At 38.2% G+C, this 12,133-nt stretch overlaps 3 protein-coding genes across 6 annotated transcripts in view; 1 reads left to right on the top strand and 2 right to left on the bottom strand.

The window, feature by feature from the left end:
• ugp2b (UDP-glucose pyrophosphorylase 2b) overlaps positions 1-3,368 on the bottom strand; it is a 29,799-nt gene extending 26,431 nt beyond the window's left edge. Inside the window, exon 1 of one of the 2 annotated variants that reach the window (XM_054599910.1) lies at positions 3,261-3,368. Coding sequence is in view for 1 of the 2 variants with exons in the window: in XM_054599909.1 (XP_054455884.1) it covers positions 2,029-2,047 (19 nt within the window). In the remaining variant the exon portion in view is untranslated. Of the gene's footprint in view, positions 1-2,028; positions 2,106-3,260 lie in introns of those variants that run through there. The other variant, XM_054599909.1, reaches the window with a different exon arrangement.
• Positions 3,369-4,362: 994 nt separating this feature from the next.
• On the bottom strand, positions 4,363-10,824 carry mdh1ab (malate dehydrogenase 1Ab, NAD (soluble)). Its single transcript, XM_054600291.1, has 9 exons — positions 10,734-10,824; positions 10,203-10,301; positions 9,693-9,789; positions 8,039-8,214; positions 6,805-6,927; positions 6,528-6,704; positions 5,909-6,022; positions 5,060-5,149; positions 4,363-4,963 (listed from the first exon to the last, which is right to left on the bottom strand). Exons 1-9 carry the CDS (start codon positions 10,734-10,736, stop codon positions 4,841-4,843), a joined length of 1,002 nt encoding a protein of 333 aa, XP_054456266.1. The 5' UTR covers positions 10,737-10,824; the 3' UTR covers positions 4,363-4,840.
• A 125-nt stretch (positions 10,825-10,949) lies between these two features.
• Positions 10,950-12,133, top strand: part of wdpcp (WD repeat containing planar cell polarity effector) — an 81,157-nt gene continuing 79,973 nt past the window's right edge. For all 3 annotated transcript variants that reach the window (XM_054599730.1, XM_054599731.1, XM_054599732.1), the window contains exon 1: positions 10,950-11,035. The gene's annotated coding sequence lies outside the window, so the exon portion shown is untranslated. The remainder of the gene's footprint in view (positions 11,036-12,133) is intronic.

Below are 12,133 nucleotides of genomic sequence, written 5' to 3' on the forward strand. Positions count from 1 at the left end.
GAAGTTGACAAACAATATATTTTGTTGAGGGCAGTCCTATGAGTTCAGAAAGCTGAGTCCCGAGCTGTAAAGAAAGATTCAGAGAATGTTCAGCCAAAAATGCAAAACCTTTGTGACCTTCTCTTAAATGTCAGAATTTACTGCTTTTCTTGTTCTTGATTTGGGGGTTTTGGACGGTCTGAGAAGATTGATGAGCTGTCACAGTTTGTGCGTCACTTTTCCATTGCTCGTTCTTATATGGTCATCATTGGTGATGTCTGAGAAGGTTTGAGGTTTGTAATCTTGTCATCATTTAGTACTCCTTATCAGAAGCAACGACGCCCTCAAGAATCTCAGGCTGATTGCATAAATATGACGTGTTACATTACATTACATTACAGTCATTTAGCAGACGCTTTTATCCAAAGCGACTTACAGGAAGTGTATTCAACATAGGTATTCAAGAGAACTACTAGTCACCAGAAGTCATAAGTGCATCTCCTTTCTTAAACAAGCATCTTAAAGCATAAACCAGAGCAAAAGTATAGTGCAGAGGCAGATTACTACGAAAACAATAATTGCAACAAATACGAATATAATAGGTGCTACAAACTAATACGAATAGGATAAGTGCAGTAAAGGAATACGAATTCTATAAGTGCTGCGAACTGATGAATACAGTGAGTAAAACAACAAACGATTGCAATAAAAGGTGTTAAGTTTTAAAACAACAAAAGATTAAAAAAAATGGCCAGTAGATGTTTGGATGTGTATCTTACATGTGTCAAAATGAACAATCTCAAATATCGATATTTGGCCTCAAAAATCCAATACAAAATTTTTTGTAATCAGGCCAAAGACAAACACTCAACAGCTCTGTCGTTACCTCGGCTGTGACAACATGACTGGCAAACTTTTTGACAAAATGACGCAAGTTACTGTAATTATGTATATACACAATATGGAAATATAACCAGCAGCTTTGGCCAAACTGGTTGACCGCTGTCAAAGTAAAACGTGACGCCTTCAAAGGCAGGAGAGACAGGTAGGGTGTCATGAAATCTAAAAAGTTAAATAAAACAAAGAAAAATGAAGTTATGACATACAGGTATTTGCGGCTTTTGTACTGCACTTAAAGAGCAACATGAAAAACTTACCGAGGAAGCTTAATGGGAGCACTTATGGGCAATACGTTATGTAAGTGACAGTGTGAGAAACCAGTAATGTGCGTGATCTGATTCCTATCTCAGCATTCCTCTCATTCCCCAGAGGAACTTTACTACGTGCCACGCCGAGCAAAAACTTTCTTGCAAGACAAAACCAATTCACCATGGATTGACAACAATGGTAGAAGGAAATAAGTATTCACGTTCATGTTCAGGTTACTTTCACTTTTTGTCATCAAGGACCGATGAGGAACAGCTTTATAGATCCAATAATCTACTGCTGTAAGGACTTAGTAGTTTAATAAGTAAATAAACTGTTTCAGAAGGTTTCAGAATTCAGGAAATAATCTGCCCCCCCAAAAAAATCAGCTGTCATTTGGCACATTTGGGTTTTTCTTCGAGCGCTGATTGTTGTACTTATGGCAGCAACGTGTTAATTAGTGGCCGGCTGGTTGCTTGTTTGACAGCACAGACTGGTCATTTAACAGGAAATGTAACAGCACAGGAAAAGTGGAACTGATTCACTCTGTATAAAGGCAGAAGTGGTGAAATCTGACCATTAAATTTGTTAAAATCCAGCATAATGGTGTATTCACCATTTAAGAATTCCGCTTATACTACCCATCTGCAATGCATTTGAGAGATACAGCATGAAGTCAGATGGGGAAAGTGATCATGTTGTGATATAAAAGGATAATGTAATTAAGACTATAATGACACTGAAATGAACTTGTTTGCACATTTTTAAAACAGCTGGAAGGAAACAGGTTAGAACATGTGGAAAAAATGAAAGAAAACACAGGTATCTCCCTTTTTAATTAAATGTTTACCTACTTACACATAAAGTAAAGAGTGCAACACAACCTCCAAAAAACACACTTACCTTCTACATAAAGTGTCATGTTTACAGCTGCCAGTTCAGCAACACATGCAGTTAAATAATACAATAAATCCTCAAAAAAAAAAAAAAAAAAATATATATATATATATATATATAGTTAAATATTCCAGAGAGCATTCATTGATAAAAAAAAAAGTTTCCTTGAGGTATTCCTAAGAGCAAACTCTTCATTTATTCAGGTGTGCACAACCCTTTAAAAAGTCACTTCACAACTGAGGTTCTGCAGGAGGACACATGCATGCAGTCACTGTGTGCAGAGGCATACTGTAGAACATGGATCTGCATCAGGTTCTAGGAGGATCCTTTATTGCCTGCCTCTTATTTTTTCCAGCCCTGTTTTCCAGGCGACCACGTCACAGATCCTGCCTCTGTGGCCACGCCCCCTTGATAGGGCCTTTATATGGCCACGCCCCATTGATACGTCACACATTTGGCCACGCCATGTGTTTTGCTTGACCACGCCCCCTTGATGTATATTATTACGCTCCGCCCCCTTGCTACGTGTTGTATTAGGCTCCGCCCCTCGAGGTGTGTTTTTTATTACCCTTTCCACACAAAATCGGAAAAATGTCCACCTTCTCTTTCTTTTATATACAGCAATACATAAGATGCAACACTATTTTCACTTCCCAGCTACACAGAGTGTACAAATGAATGAATGATGGATAGGTGTTTGTGCTCAATAAAACAATTAAATCCGCCTTCATATGTGTATATATAACCGCTAACCATAAAACAACTGAAGTTTACTGAGGTGCCCTGAACGCCACACCCCCTTGATACGTCATAAATGTGGCCACGCCCCCTTGGTATGTATTTTATTAGGCTCCGCCCCTTGAGGTGTGTTTTTTATTTCCACACAAAATCGGAAAAATGTCCACCTTCTCTTTCTTTTATATACAGCAACATATAAGATGCAACACTATTTTCACTTCCCAGCTACAAATGAATGAATGATGAATAGGTGTGTGTGTGCTCAATAAAACAATTAAATCCAGCCTTCATATGTGTATATATATAACCGCCAACCATAAAATAACTGAAGTTTACTGAGGTGCCCTGAACGCCACACGGAGGTTTCACGCCACCGTGTTCGATAAAACGGACCGTTGACGTTTAAAAAATTGAATAACCGTTGGTGCTAACTGCTAGAGTGACGTAACGAGCGGAGCGCCAAACGGTGATAGTATAAATAGGCTGAGCGGAGGTCTTACTGTGTCACTTGCAGGGTGCTGGCGGGAGGAGAATCCACGGGGTCGGCCTGCTGGTGCGGGTCTGAGCAGAGCAACCACAGCAACCCGGGTTCACACAATAAAATAAAATAAAATATATTTATTTTTTATATAAACATATGGTTTCTGTTTCCAGTTGGCTTCACAGAGAAATAATAAAAAAACAATAAATTAAAAAATCGCCTTAAAAAGAAGGTTATTAGTTTGATGTTTTACACAGCAGTGCTATTCCAGCCAATGGGAACGTTCCCGGAAAAGACGGCAGCCAATGAGAGAGCGGCTTACCCGTGACGCAGATTCTTTGACAACCAATGGGGTTCTGCAACGTGGGATATGCTTTCTGACAATTCCAGTATAAAGAATGTGAAAAATGTACCTCAAGAATACCTCATTATTTCTGATAACCTTTGTATTTGTACAACATTAAAGTACAGGTTAATCTTTTAGTACATATATATCATTATAATAAGTGTCACTCTAACTGGGCAGCATTCAACATCCCAGCAAATCCCCCCCATTAATGTAATAATAGTGGATGTTTTGTTTTGTACATTTGTCCTTTTTTAATGATTAACCCTTATTTCTTCAACACATTGTGACTTTATTATATTATATAAGCATTCATGATGCTGCTGGGAGGTGATAAAATAGGAAATACTGCCCTTGCCTGGTGAAACTGTGATACTGCAATGTACAAGTATTTTACTCAGCTGTCTTTCACTACAATACAGTTAACAATATTCCCATTTCAAATCATGTGTTTATGAAATATGTTTTCCCCTGAATGCTGGAAATGGCATTACTTTTTATGAGCATGTAGTCCACTTGTAGGATAAACAGTGGGCAGGGACAATGAGGTATATTCTATCCTTCTATCTCAGAAAACAGAAAAACATTCACACCTTCAGCCAATTTAGAGTCATACCTAACATGCATGTCGATGGACTGTAGCAGAACGTCCTCAGAAAACTTGAACCTTGTTGCTATGAAGCGACAGTGATAACCACTCTGTTCTGCATAAACCTCCAACTGTATAGTTCCCATTTGTTTCCCTGCAAGATGAAAAATGTAAAAAACCATCAAACTGTTTAATGTTTTATTATTCAGCTTTAAAAGTCAGCAATTCCAGTGTTTGAGGTCTCAGTGCATCGTTGACTTTATATGTAACAACCATCAAGTTTCACTCACCTCCAGAGAAAGAAGTAATGGAAAATAGCTGGTAACAAATTAGGTGGACTTTCAGTTTACACTGTACACTTAAGGGTGGAGTAATACTTGTGCGTCATACAGCTGTGGGAGTCTCTGGTGTCTGCTGAAAAGGAGACTGATGCTGTGGGATCATTTATAGCCAGAGTAAACAAACCACTATGTGCATAGGAATAGTTTTACAGCGAAGCCTCTCAACGCACAAGTATGAATCTAACTTGACACTCATAAACACTGACTCACTCTCTCTGTCACACACACACACACACAGGGATTGGTGGAGTGCTTTATCACAAGCGTGCGTCTGGAGTTTCGCGTCCGTCTAAGTGTTGGTTGGGTGGCGTCTCAGGGTCTAGTCATACTCCCAGGAAAGTCACAGCTGTGTCTCTCTCCTCAATCAGCTCCGCTGCCGTGGCGTCCATCTTTGATTTGGAAAAGTCGTTGATGGACAGGCCATCTACAATCTTCCAGGTCTTGTCCTGAGGTAACAAAAGACTTTCATAAGTATGTGCACATATTTGAAGGACAGACAGTTATTAGTTTAATTCAAAACATACTAAAGGGTGCAGTCTCACCTTGATCTGGACAGGGAATGAGTAGATGAGGTCTTCTGGGACTCCATAGGAGTTGCCAGAGGAGTAAACACCCATGGAGATGAACTCACCCTGAAAAAAAAGAGGAGAAACTGGTTAAAAACAGGCGGCAACCTCTGGTTCTGAAAAGTGAAGCCAATGCTGAAGAGCGTTAATGCTGCATTCTCTCTCATGGCCATCAGTGGGCGACCAGTCGGATCGTGTAGAGATCTAGAGAAAAGACCCTACTTCTCTCTTGATTTATTAACTTAGTAAGAGTCAAACAGACCCTAAAGCATCCCCTGCTTTATGGTCTGTTTGACTCTAAATGGAGCATCATTTACTAAATGAACATCATGCTGTATTGAAGAAGACTTGAAACTAGAGATTGAGACCATAAACTCATGTTTACAATGTTTACTGAGGGAATAAATCAAGAGAGAAGTAGAGTCATTTTCTTGTAACCTGATTATAACTTCCTCATTAGCCACAAAAAGATGACGGTGCATCCTTATAACTTCCTATAAACTCTTTGTCATTGTTTCTCAATGACTGGAACAACAAAAAACAAAATTCCCCTTATTCCCCACAGTGTTGAAGTTTACCAACCATCATCGAAGCAGACTTTACAATATGTTTTAAGGTTATATATTTGTATTTGCTAAATGTGTTAACTAGAAAAAAATCATACGCACTAAGTGAAACTAACAGCCTGAAAATATTCGTCTGTGTCTCTCACTTTATTTCTTATTTTCTCCTTAATGTCTCTCAACAAACGCCTTTGTTATTGTTACCAACAGGCAGACCCTCCCACCTCATCATGACTACAGCATTAATAAATCTGGCGGTTACCTCGGGGGTGCCGGACCAGATGTCCCTCATGTGGTCACAGATGGCTTTGGCTGCAGACATGGCGCTGGACAGCTTCCTGGCCTTGATGACTGCAGCTCCTCTCTGCTGCACAGTCTGCAACGCGAGAACACGGACCGTGGCGAGAAAACGTTATTGGGAAGAGAAGAACTGAGCATGTAAGGTTTATTTTATGTTATTGAGCAGCTTTCTGTTTTATTGTCAAAGATTTTTGAGATTAAATATCTGCAGCTTCGTCTGTGTTTCTAAAACAATGAATTTGTAATTTTCAGTCCTGTGACCAGTGTTCAAAACACACATATACTCACTTAATTTGAGACCGATGTTTGGGTCATGTGTATTTATTGAACAGGCCAAGTTTAATATCATCAGGATTTTTCTTAAGTTCAATTACTTCCCTTGTGAAATTTACCCCCTTGGTAAATTTACAAGATTTAAGATAATGTATCAAGACTGAATGTGAAAATATTTTTACATTCTCTGCGATTTTCTTTTACTTTTGCAGACCTGGAAAGTATACATTTTGCACATCATGCATTTCTAGAAAATGCCAAATGCATCTCAAAGTCCAATAGATGACAGTAAATGTTCTTCAACTCACGGCAATGAAATCTCCTTTGAGCCAGGCGTCGTCCTTGATCGCCTCAAAGCAGGCGAGCTCGCCACCGGACATGTTGACCAGGCAGTGGTGCACGTCTGGGTACTGGGTGGACGAGTGGTTTCCCCAGATGATCACGTTCTTCACGTTGGTGGCAGGAACGCCACAGCGCATCGCCACCTGGCAAATTCAGGTTTAACCATCAGCTCGGGATAAAGAACCAGCAGCTAAAAGTCTGTGAGTTTTAATTTGTAAAGAAATGGGTAGAAGTGGAACACACCTGAGAGCGAGCCCTGTTGTGGTCCAGACGGGTGAGGCAGGAGAAGTTCTCTTTGGGGATGGAGGGAGCAGACTTGGCTGCAATCAGACAGTTGGTGTTGGCAGGGTTTCCTACAACCAGCACCTAAAACAAACACACACACACAATTTAAAAGTCCTAGGTAAAGCAAGGCAAGTTTATTTATATTGCATATTCCAGCAATTCAAAGCGCTTAACATAAAACATCAAAAGACAAAGTGCAATCGAAACGCAATCATAAAAAGGTCATGTAAATAGAATTAAAACTGTCATTTAGGAGACAAGAGAATGGAAAACAAAACAAGCCAAAATACGGGATAAATAGAATAAAACAGTGCAGAGTAAGAAATAATTTAATAAAAAGGCAAACAAAAAGTCTTCAGCTTTGATTTCAAAAAGATGAGGGTTGCAGTTTTCAGGGAGTCTGTTCCAAAAATATGGTGCATAAAAAATGAAGATAGATTTGCTCGATTAATAAGAAGCTTTGGGGTTTTATATCTTTTTTTCTTTACGAGCAAAAAGGAGCCATGAGGATGGTAAATAACGTCGGATATTTAAAGTCACATGCTTTGAAATGCATGGATCTGGTAGAATTTAAGACAAATTCTGTAACTTCCTGGCAACATACAAAAATGTTCTCAGACAGAGAGGGCAGTTATAACTTATTTAATCTAAAAAAACAAAAATAGTGTTCATGCCACTATGAAGACCAATGTGTACATTCATTTATGGGGTGAATTTATGAAATCGTAAAAAAAAAAAAAAAAAAAAAAAATGTATTAAAAATAAGAAAATGTATTTTAAAAAAAAGAAGGGGTACAACCTTATAAATGTTTACTTCTGCCTTCTCCTTTGTGAACATATATTTATTTTGTTTATTCAGAATTAGCCGTATATGTTTATTATTTGTTGCATGTCAAAATAAATCTATTAAATCCAATCTAAAATACATATATATATATATATATATGTTTTATTCTTAACATCATTAAAGCATTAGAAATTAAAAATGAGAATCAACCCAGCACAAGCACAGCAGCACCACATGTTTAACTCTATTGAACTTTATCAAACACACTTAAACTATGTAACACAAAGAACTTTGCCAGAAGCAGAATAGTTTCACTAAACGGCCTTCAAGTTAAAAAGGAGTGGGTGTCTCAGTTGTGTCGGTGCATGTCTGTAAACGTCTGTAAACGTAGTCCTGTGTCAGTACCTTGACGGTCTTCTTGGCGAACTTCTCCAGAGCGGCGCCCTGACTCTTGAAGATGGCCACGTTGGCTTTGAGCAGGTCCTTCCTCTCCATGCCCTCCCTCCTGGGCATTGAGCCCACCAAGATGGCAGCGTCCAGGTCCTTGAAGGCCACATCCTCCTTGTCGGTGGGGATGATGTCTGTGGAAAAGAGAAAGTTAAATCATTACTAGGTGCTTTTATCACACTTTAACAGATTCATAGGTCAATGTTTACTCTTTGACAAAAACTCAGTTCAGTGATTTTGCTAACTTTCCCCTAAACTAACATGACTTTTGTTTTTCTTTTTTGTTAAGCTGAAAGTAAAAAGACAAATATAGAACTGATAACGACTGCCTCCATGCCATTAGATGCCTTTTTTGGGCGTACTCCCTCTTGTTTGTAACGATCCTGTGTGTAATAGCAGTGCTGTGTTACACAGAAACCAGTTCTCAGTTGCATTTTCTGCTGACGTGAACACTAAACCTTGTTCACACACGCAAAGTTCAGCGTCTTGTCCATGTAGTCTATCAGGACAATTCTCATCTCTTTGAAACTAAAAATCTTTTCTAAAACATCCGTTCACCAATGCATGCATGTTTTGAGATATCTATTTTGGGACGTGTCCCGTGTGTGGACGGGGCCCATCTCGGTGCATGGAGAGTTGTCTTTGCACCACAGTTGGTTAATGCAGGGGGCCTCTCACAGCCAACGTCCAAACAAAGCAAAGGACAGCGCCGATTCAAAGGAAAAATTCCAGGTCACAATGGAGATGGCACATAATGGCGCCTCACGACTGCATGTCATGACAGCGGTTACAGCCGTGACATCAAAAGTCCGAATGGAAACCAGCGCCCATATTTATCGAGTGTCTCGGGAGAAAGAAACATGTTCTAACTGTTAAAGCATTTAATAAAATGTTCCGTCTCCAGCATGTATCAGATCTGCATGGCAGGAGGTGAATACTGTTTGTATTCAATCAGTTTAAATAAATGTTGTTATGCATGTGTTATACATGATTTTGTGTCTATATTGCCGGATTGTGGACCACCATTAGTGCCTAAGCATTTTCGAGAAGTCACGTTTTAAAGGCCTTCCAATAAAGTAAACAAATAAATAATTGTACTGGACCAACAGCGGAATGTGTAGAAATTAGTGATTTGAGATTCTTAATTCAATTAAATCACAGCACAGATTTATTCTTCTAAAGAGCCAATCATGCAGAAGTTGTATTCATTCATAAATGTAACGCACATTAAATAAAATCCTACATCACATCTTTCAGGCATGAAGGATAACTCATAATAATATCCTAACTATTATTAAGTATTAAGTAATAATGATATTGTGAGTTATCCTTTGATTGAATCCTTTGATAGTAAATGTGCTAAATTATTATTAACAAAATGACAAAAAACAAGATACTTTTTTGTGTAAATGGACAGGAAACTAGAACCCTAAAATTGCAATATAATATACATTTTATAATAAATTATTACAATATAATAACTCCAAATAGTTTCTACAAAAACAGCAAACTGTAAAGTAAAATCCATCAACATGTTTAAGGGAAACTGTGATATCTGGTGCCAATGTATCAATAACATATAAGACAATAAATACCACCCTTAATTTGTTACCTCTCAGAAGTGGGAGGGCACAGTCCTGCAGCTCCATGACAACGCCATCCAGGACGGGCAACATGGGCGTGATGTCCAAGAGGATCAAGACGACTGGCTGACAGAAGAAGGGAGGGAAGAAAGGTATGATATGAATTTTTTTTTTGGAAAACATGCTGGACTGAATTCAAATGTCACTTTAAAATCACAACCCCGTGTATTAATGACTTGGCTTGGTCTGTGGAACAGGGTGTGAAGGCCAGACGGATCAAGTGGGTTCGCCTTGGTGGGAGATCCATTTCAATGACTTCAAGGACAACCTCGGCTCGTCCAAGGGTGCAATCTGATCGCTTCCCACAGGTGCAACATCTGTTCACAGCCCCCTCTGAGGATACGAGCTGGAAACTAAACAGCTGTGTACTGGGACGGGTTGTCAGTGTCCTGTGTGTCTTTGCATACTGCCCTGACAGTCTCTAATGAGATAAAGGGGAGTGAGTGTGTTACGCCAGCAGAGACAAAGCTCTTCTTTACCTGATCTTTGCCGAAGACATCTCCCTTGGCAATGCTGAACAACAGGGAATAGGCGATCTGCCCTGCAGCCCCGGTCACCAGAACTCTAATAGGCTCAGACTGCAGGAACACAAGACACAGAGATGTTAGGACAGTTTGCATTGATTGTAACTGAGAGGGACAGTTTCCAGCCCACGTGGGAGTCTATTCCTGTCAACAGGATTTACTAAAACAGGAGGGGGTCACTCCAGAAATAGACTCCACATGCAGGACACACTGTTGCATAACAAAAAAAAATAATGTTTATATTTAGATTATCAAGTTCATCATCATCTGCATCAATCACACAACAATTTAACCCCCTAAAACTATCAATAAAGCACATTAACAAAGCCTTTACACGAGGTTTTTACAATGAATTAAACCTCCTAACGTCAAGTAGTTGTTGTCGTCGTGCAACTTTAAAAAACTCTGCACAACTTTGCGACCTTAAATATGCATTATTGTTTAAAAAAATAATAATAATAAGTTTTATTCTCCAGCTTCACTCACCATGTTCACACGACAGCTCTGACTGATCTCTCTCTCTACCCGTAGGTCACTCCTATTTAAATCCCCCTGGGTTTTCACGACACTTGTAGCCGCCTTACGGCAGATGGAACATCCGGGTACTTGTGGCAGCTCTCTGTGCTTGCAGAGCCTAGCCCCTTCTTGCCGTTGCCTAGCGACCCGGTACCAGCTGCCGCCGAGCTGTTCGGTGGTGAAGATAAACAGAAGACCACGTGACTCCGTTTTCGACTTGTAATTAAACGTTTATTTAACGTAAAGCAGGTTTCCTCACTGATGTAATTAAGGTAAGTTGATGATTGTGACGTAATCTAACCTGTCTCCCCTCTTTATCCCCCCCCACGTGTCTCCCCCGCTCTCTGTAGCTCTGTGTGATGACGTTATCGTAAATGTCGTAAAATGTCGTAAAACGCCCTACCCCTTTTCTGCTACATAGCTATATAATTATCTTAATGTTTATCATTTATACACATAAATAATCACCTTAATGTTTATTATATATGGAATAAACTAACTATTAACCTTTATTTAAATCAAATATCAGAATCGTGCTCCTCATATTTCAGCATTGAGCCGTAAAGTGTTCCTCTCTGTGTGATGATGTTATTGTTAATGTCGTAAAATGTCGTAAAAGGTCCTTATATGTAAATATCCTTAATGTTTATTATATATGTTTATCATAAATAATATGTTTATTATATATATCCATAAATAATCACCTTAATGTTTATTATATATCCATAAATAATCACCTTAATGTTTATTATATATATCCATAAATAATCACCTTAATGTTTATTATATATATCCATAAATAATCACCTTAATGTTTATTATATATATCCATAAATAATCACCTTAATGTTTATTATATATATATCCATAAATAATCACCTTAATGTTTATTATATATATCCATAAATAATCACCTTAATGTTTTTATATATATATATCCATAAATAATCACCTTAATGTTTTTATATATCCATAAATAATCACCTTAATGTTTATATCCATATATAATCACCTTAATGTTTATTATATATATCCATAAATAATCACCTTAATGTTTATTATATATATCCATAAATAATCACCTTAATGTTTATTATATATATCCATAAATAATCACCTTAATGTTTATTATATATATACATAAATAATCACCTTAATGTTTATTATATATAGTTTAAACTAACTATTAACCTTTATGTAAACCAACCATGGATCACATATCAGAATCTTACTCCTCACCTTTCAACAAGAGAGCCGTAAAGTGTTCCTCTCTGTATCTCTGTGTGATAATGTTATTGTCAATGCTGTTAATGCAGTAAAAGGTCCTACCCCTTTTCTGCTAAAAATCATAGCTAAATAATTAACTTAAT

The sequence above is a fragment of the Anoplopoma fimbria genome, chromosome 6 (genome assembly GCF_027596085.1).
Source record: "Anoplopoma fimbria isolate UVic2021 breed Golden Eagle Sablefish chromosome 6, Afim_UVic_2022, whole genome shotgun sequence".
Taxonomy (NCBI): domain Eukaryota; kingdom Metazoa; phylum Chordata; class Actinopteri; order Perciformes; family Anoplopomatidae; genus Anoplopoma; species Anoplopoma fimbria.

What these genes read in the sequence shown, in the direction of transcription:
- mdh1ab (XM_054600291.1), bottom strand. An exon ending in ACAACAGGGCTCGCTCTCAG is followed by an intron (nt 6,705 to 6,804) that starts GTGTGTTCCACT and finishes TGAATTTGCCAG; the next exon opens with GTGGCGATGCGCTGTGGCGT. An exon ending in TCTGGTCCGGCACCCCCGAG is followed by an intron (nt 5,150 to 5,908) that starts GTAACCGCCAGA and finishes CTTTTTTTTCAG; the next exon opens with GGTGAGTTCATCTCCATGGG.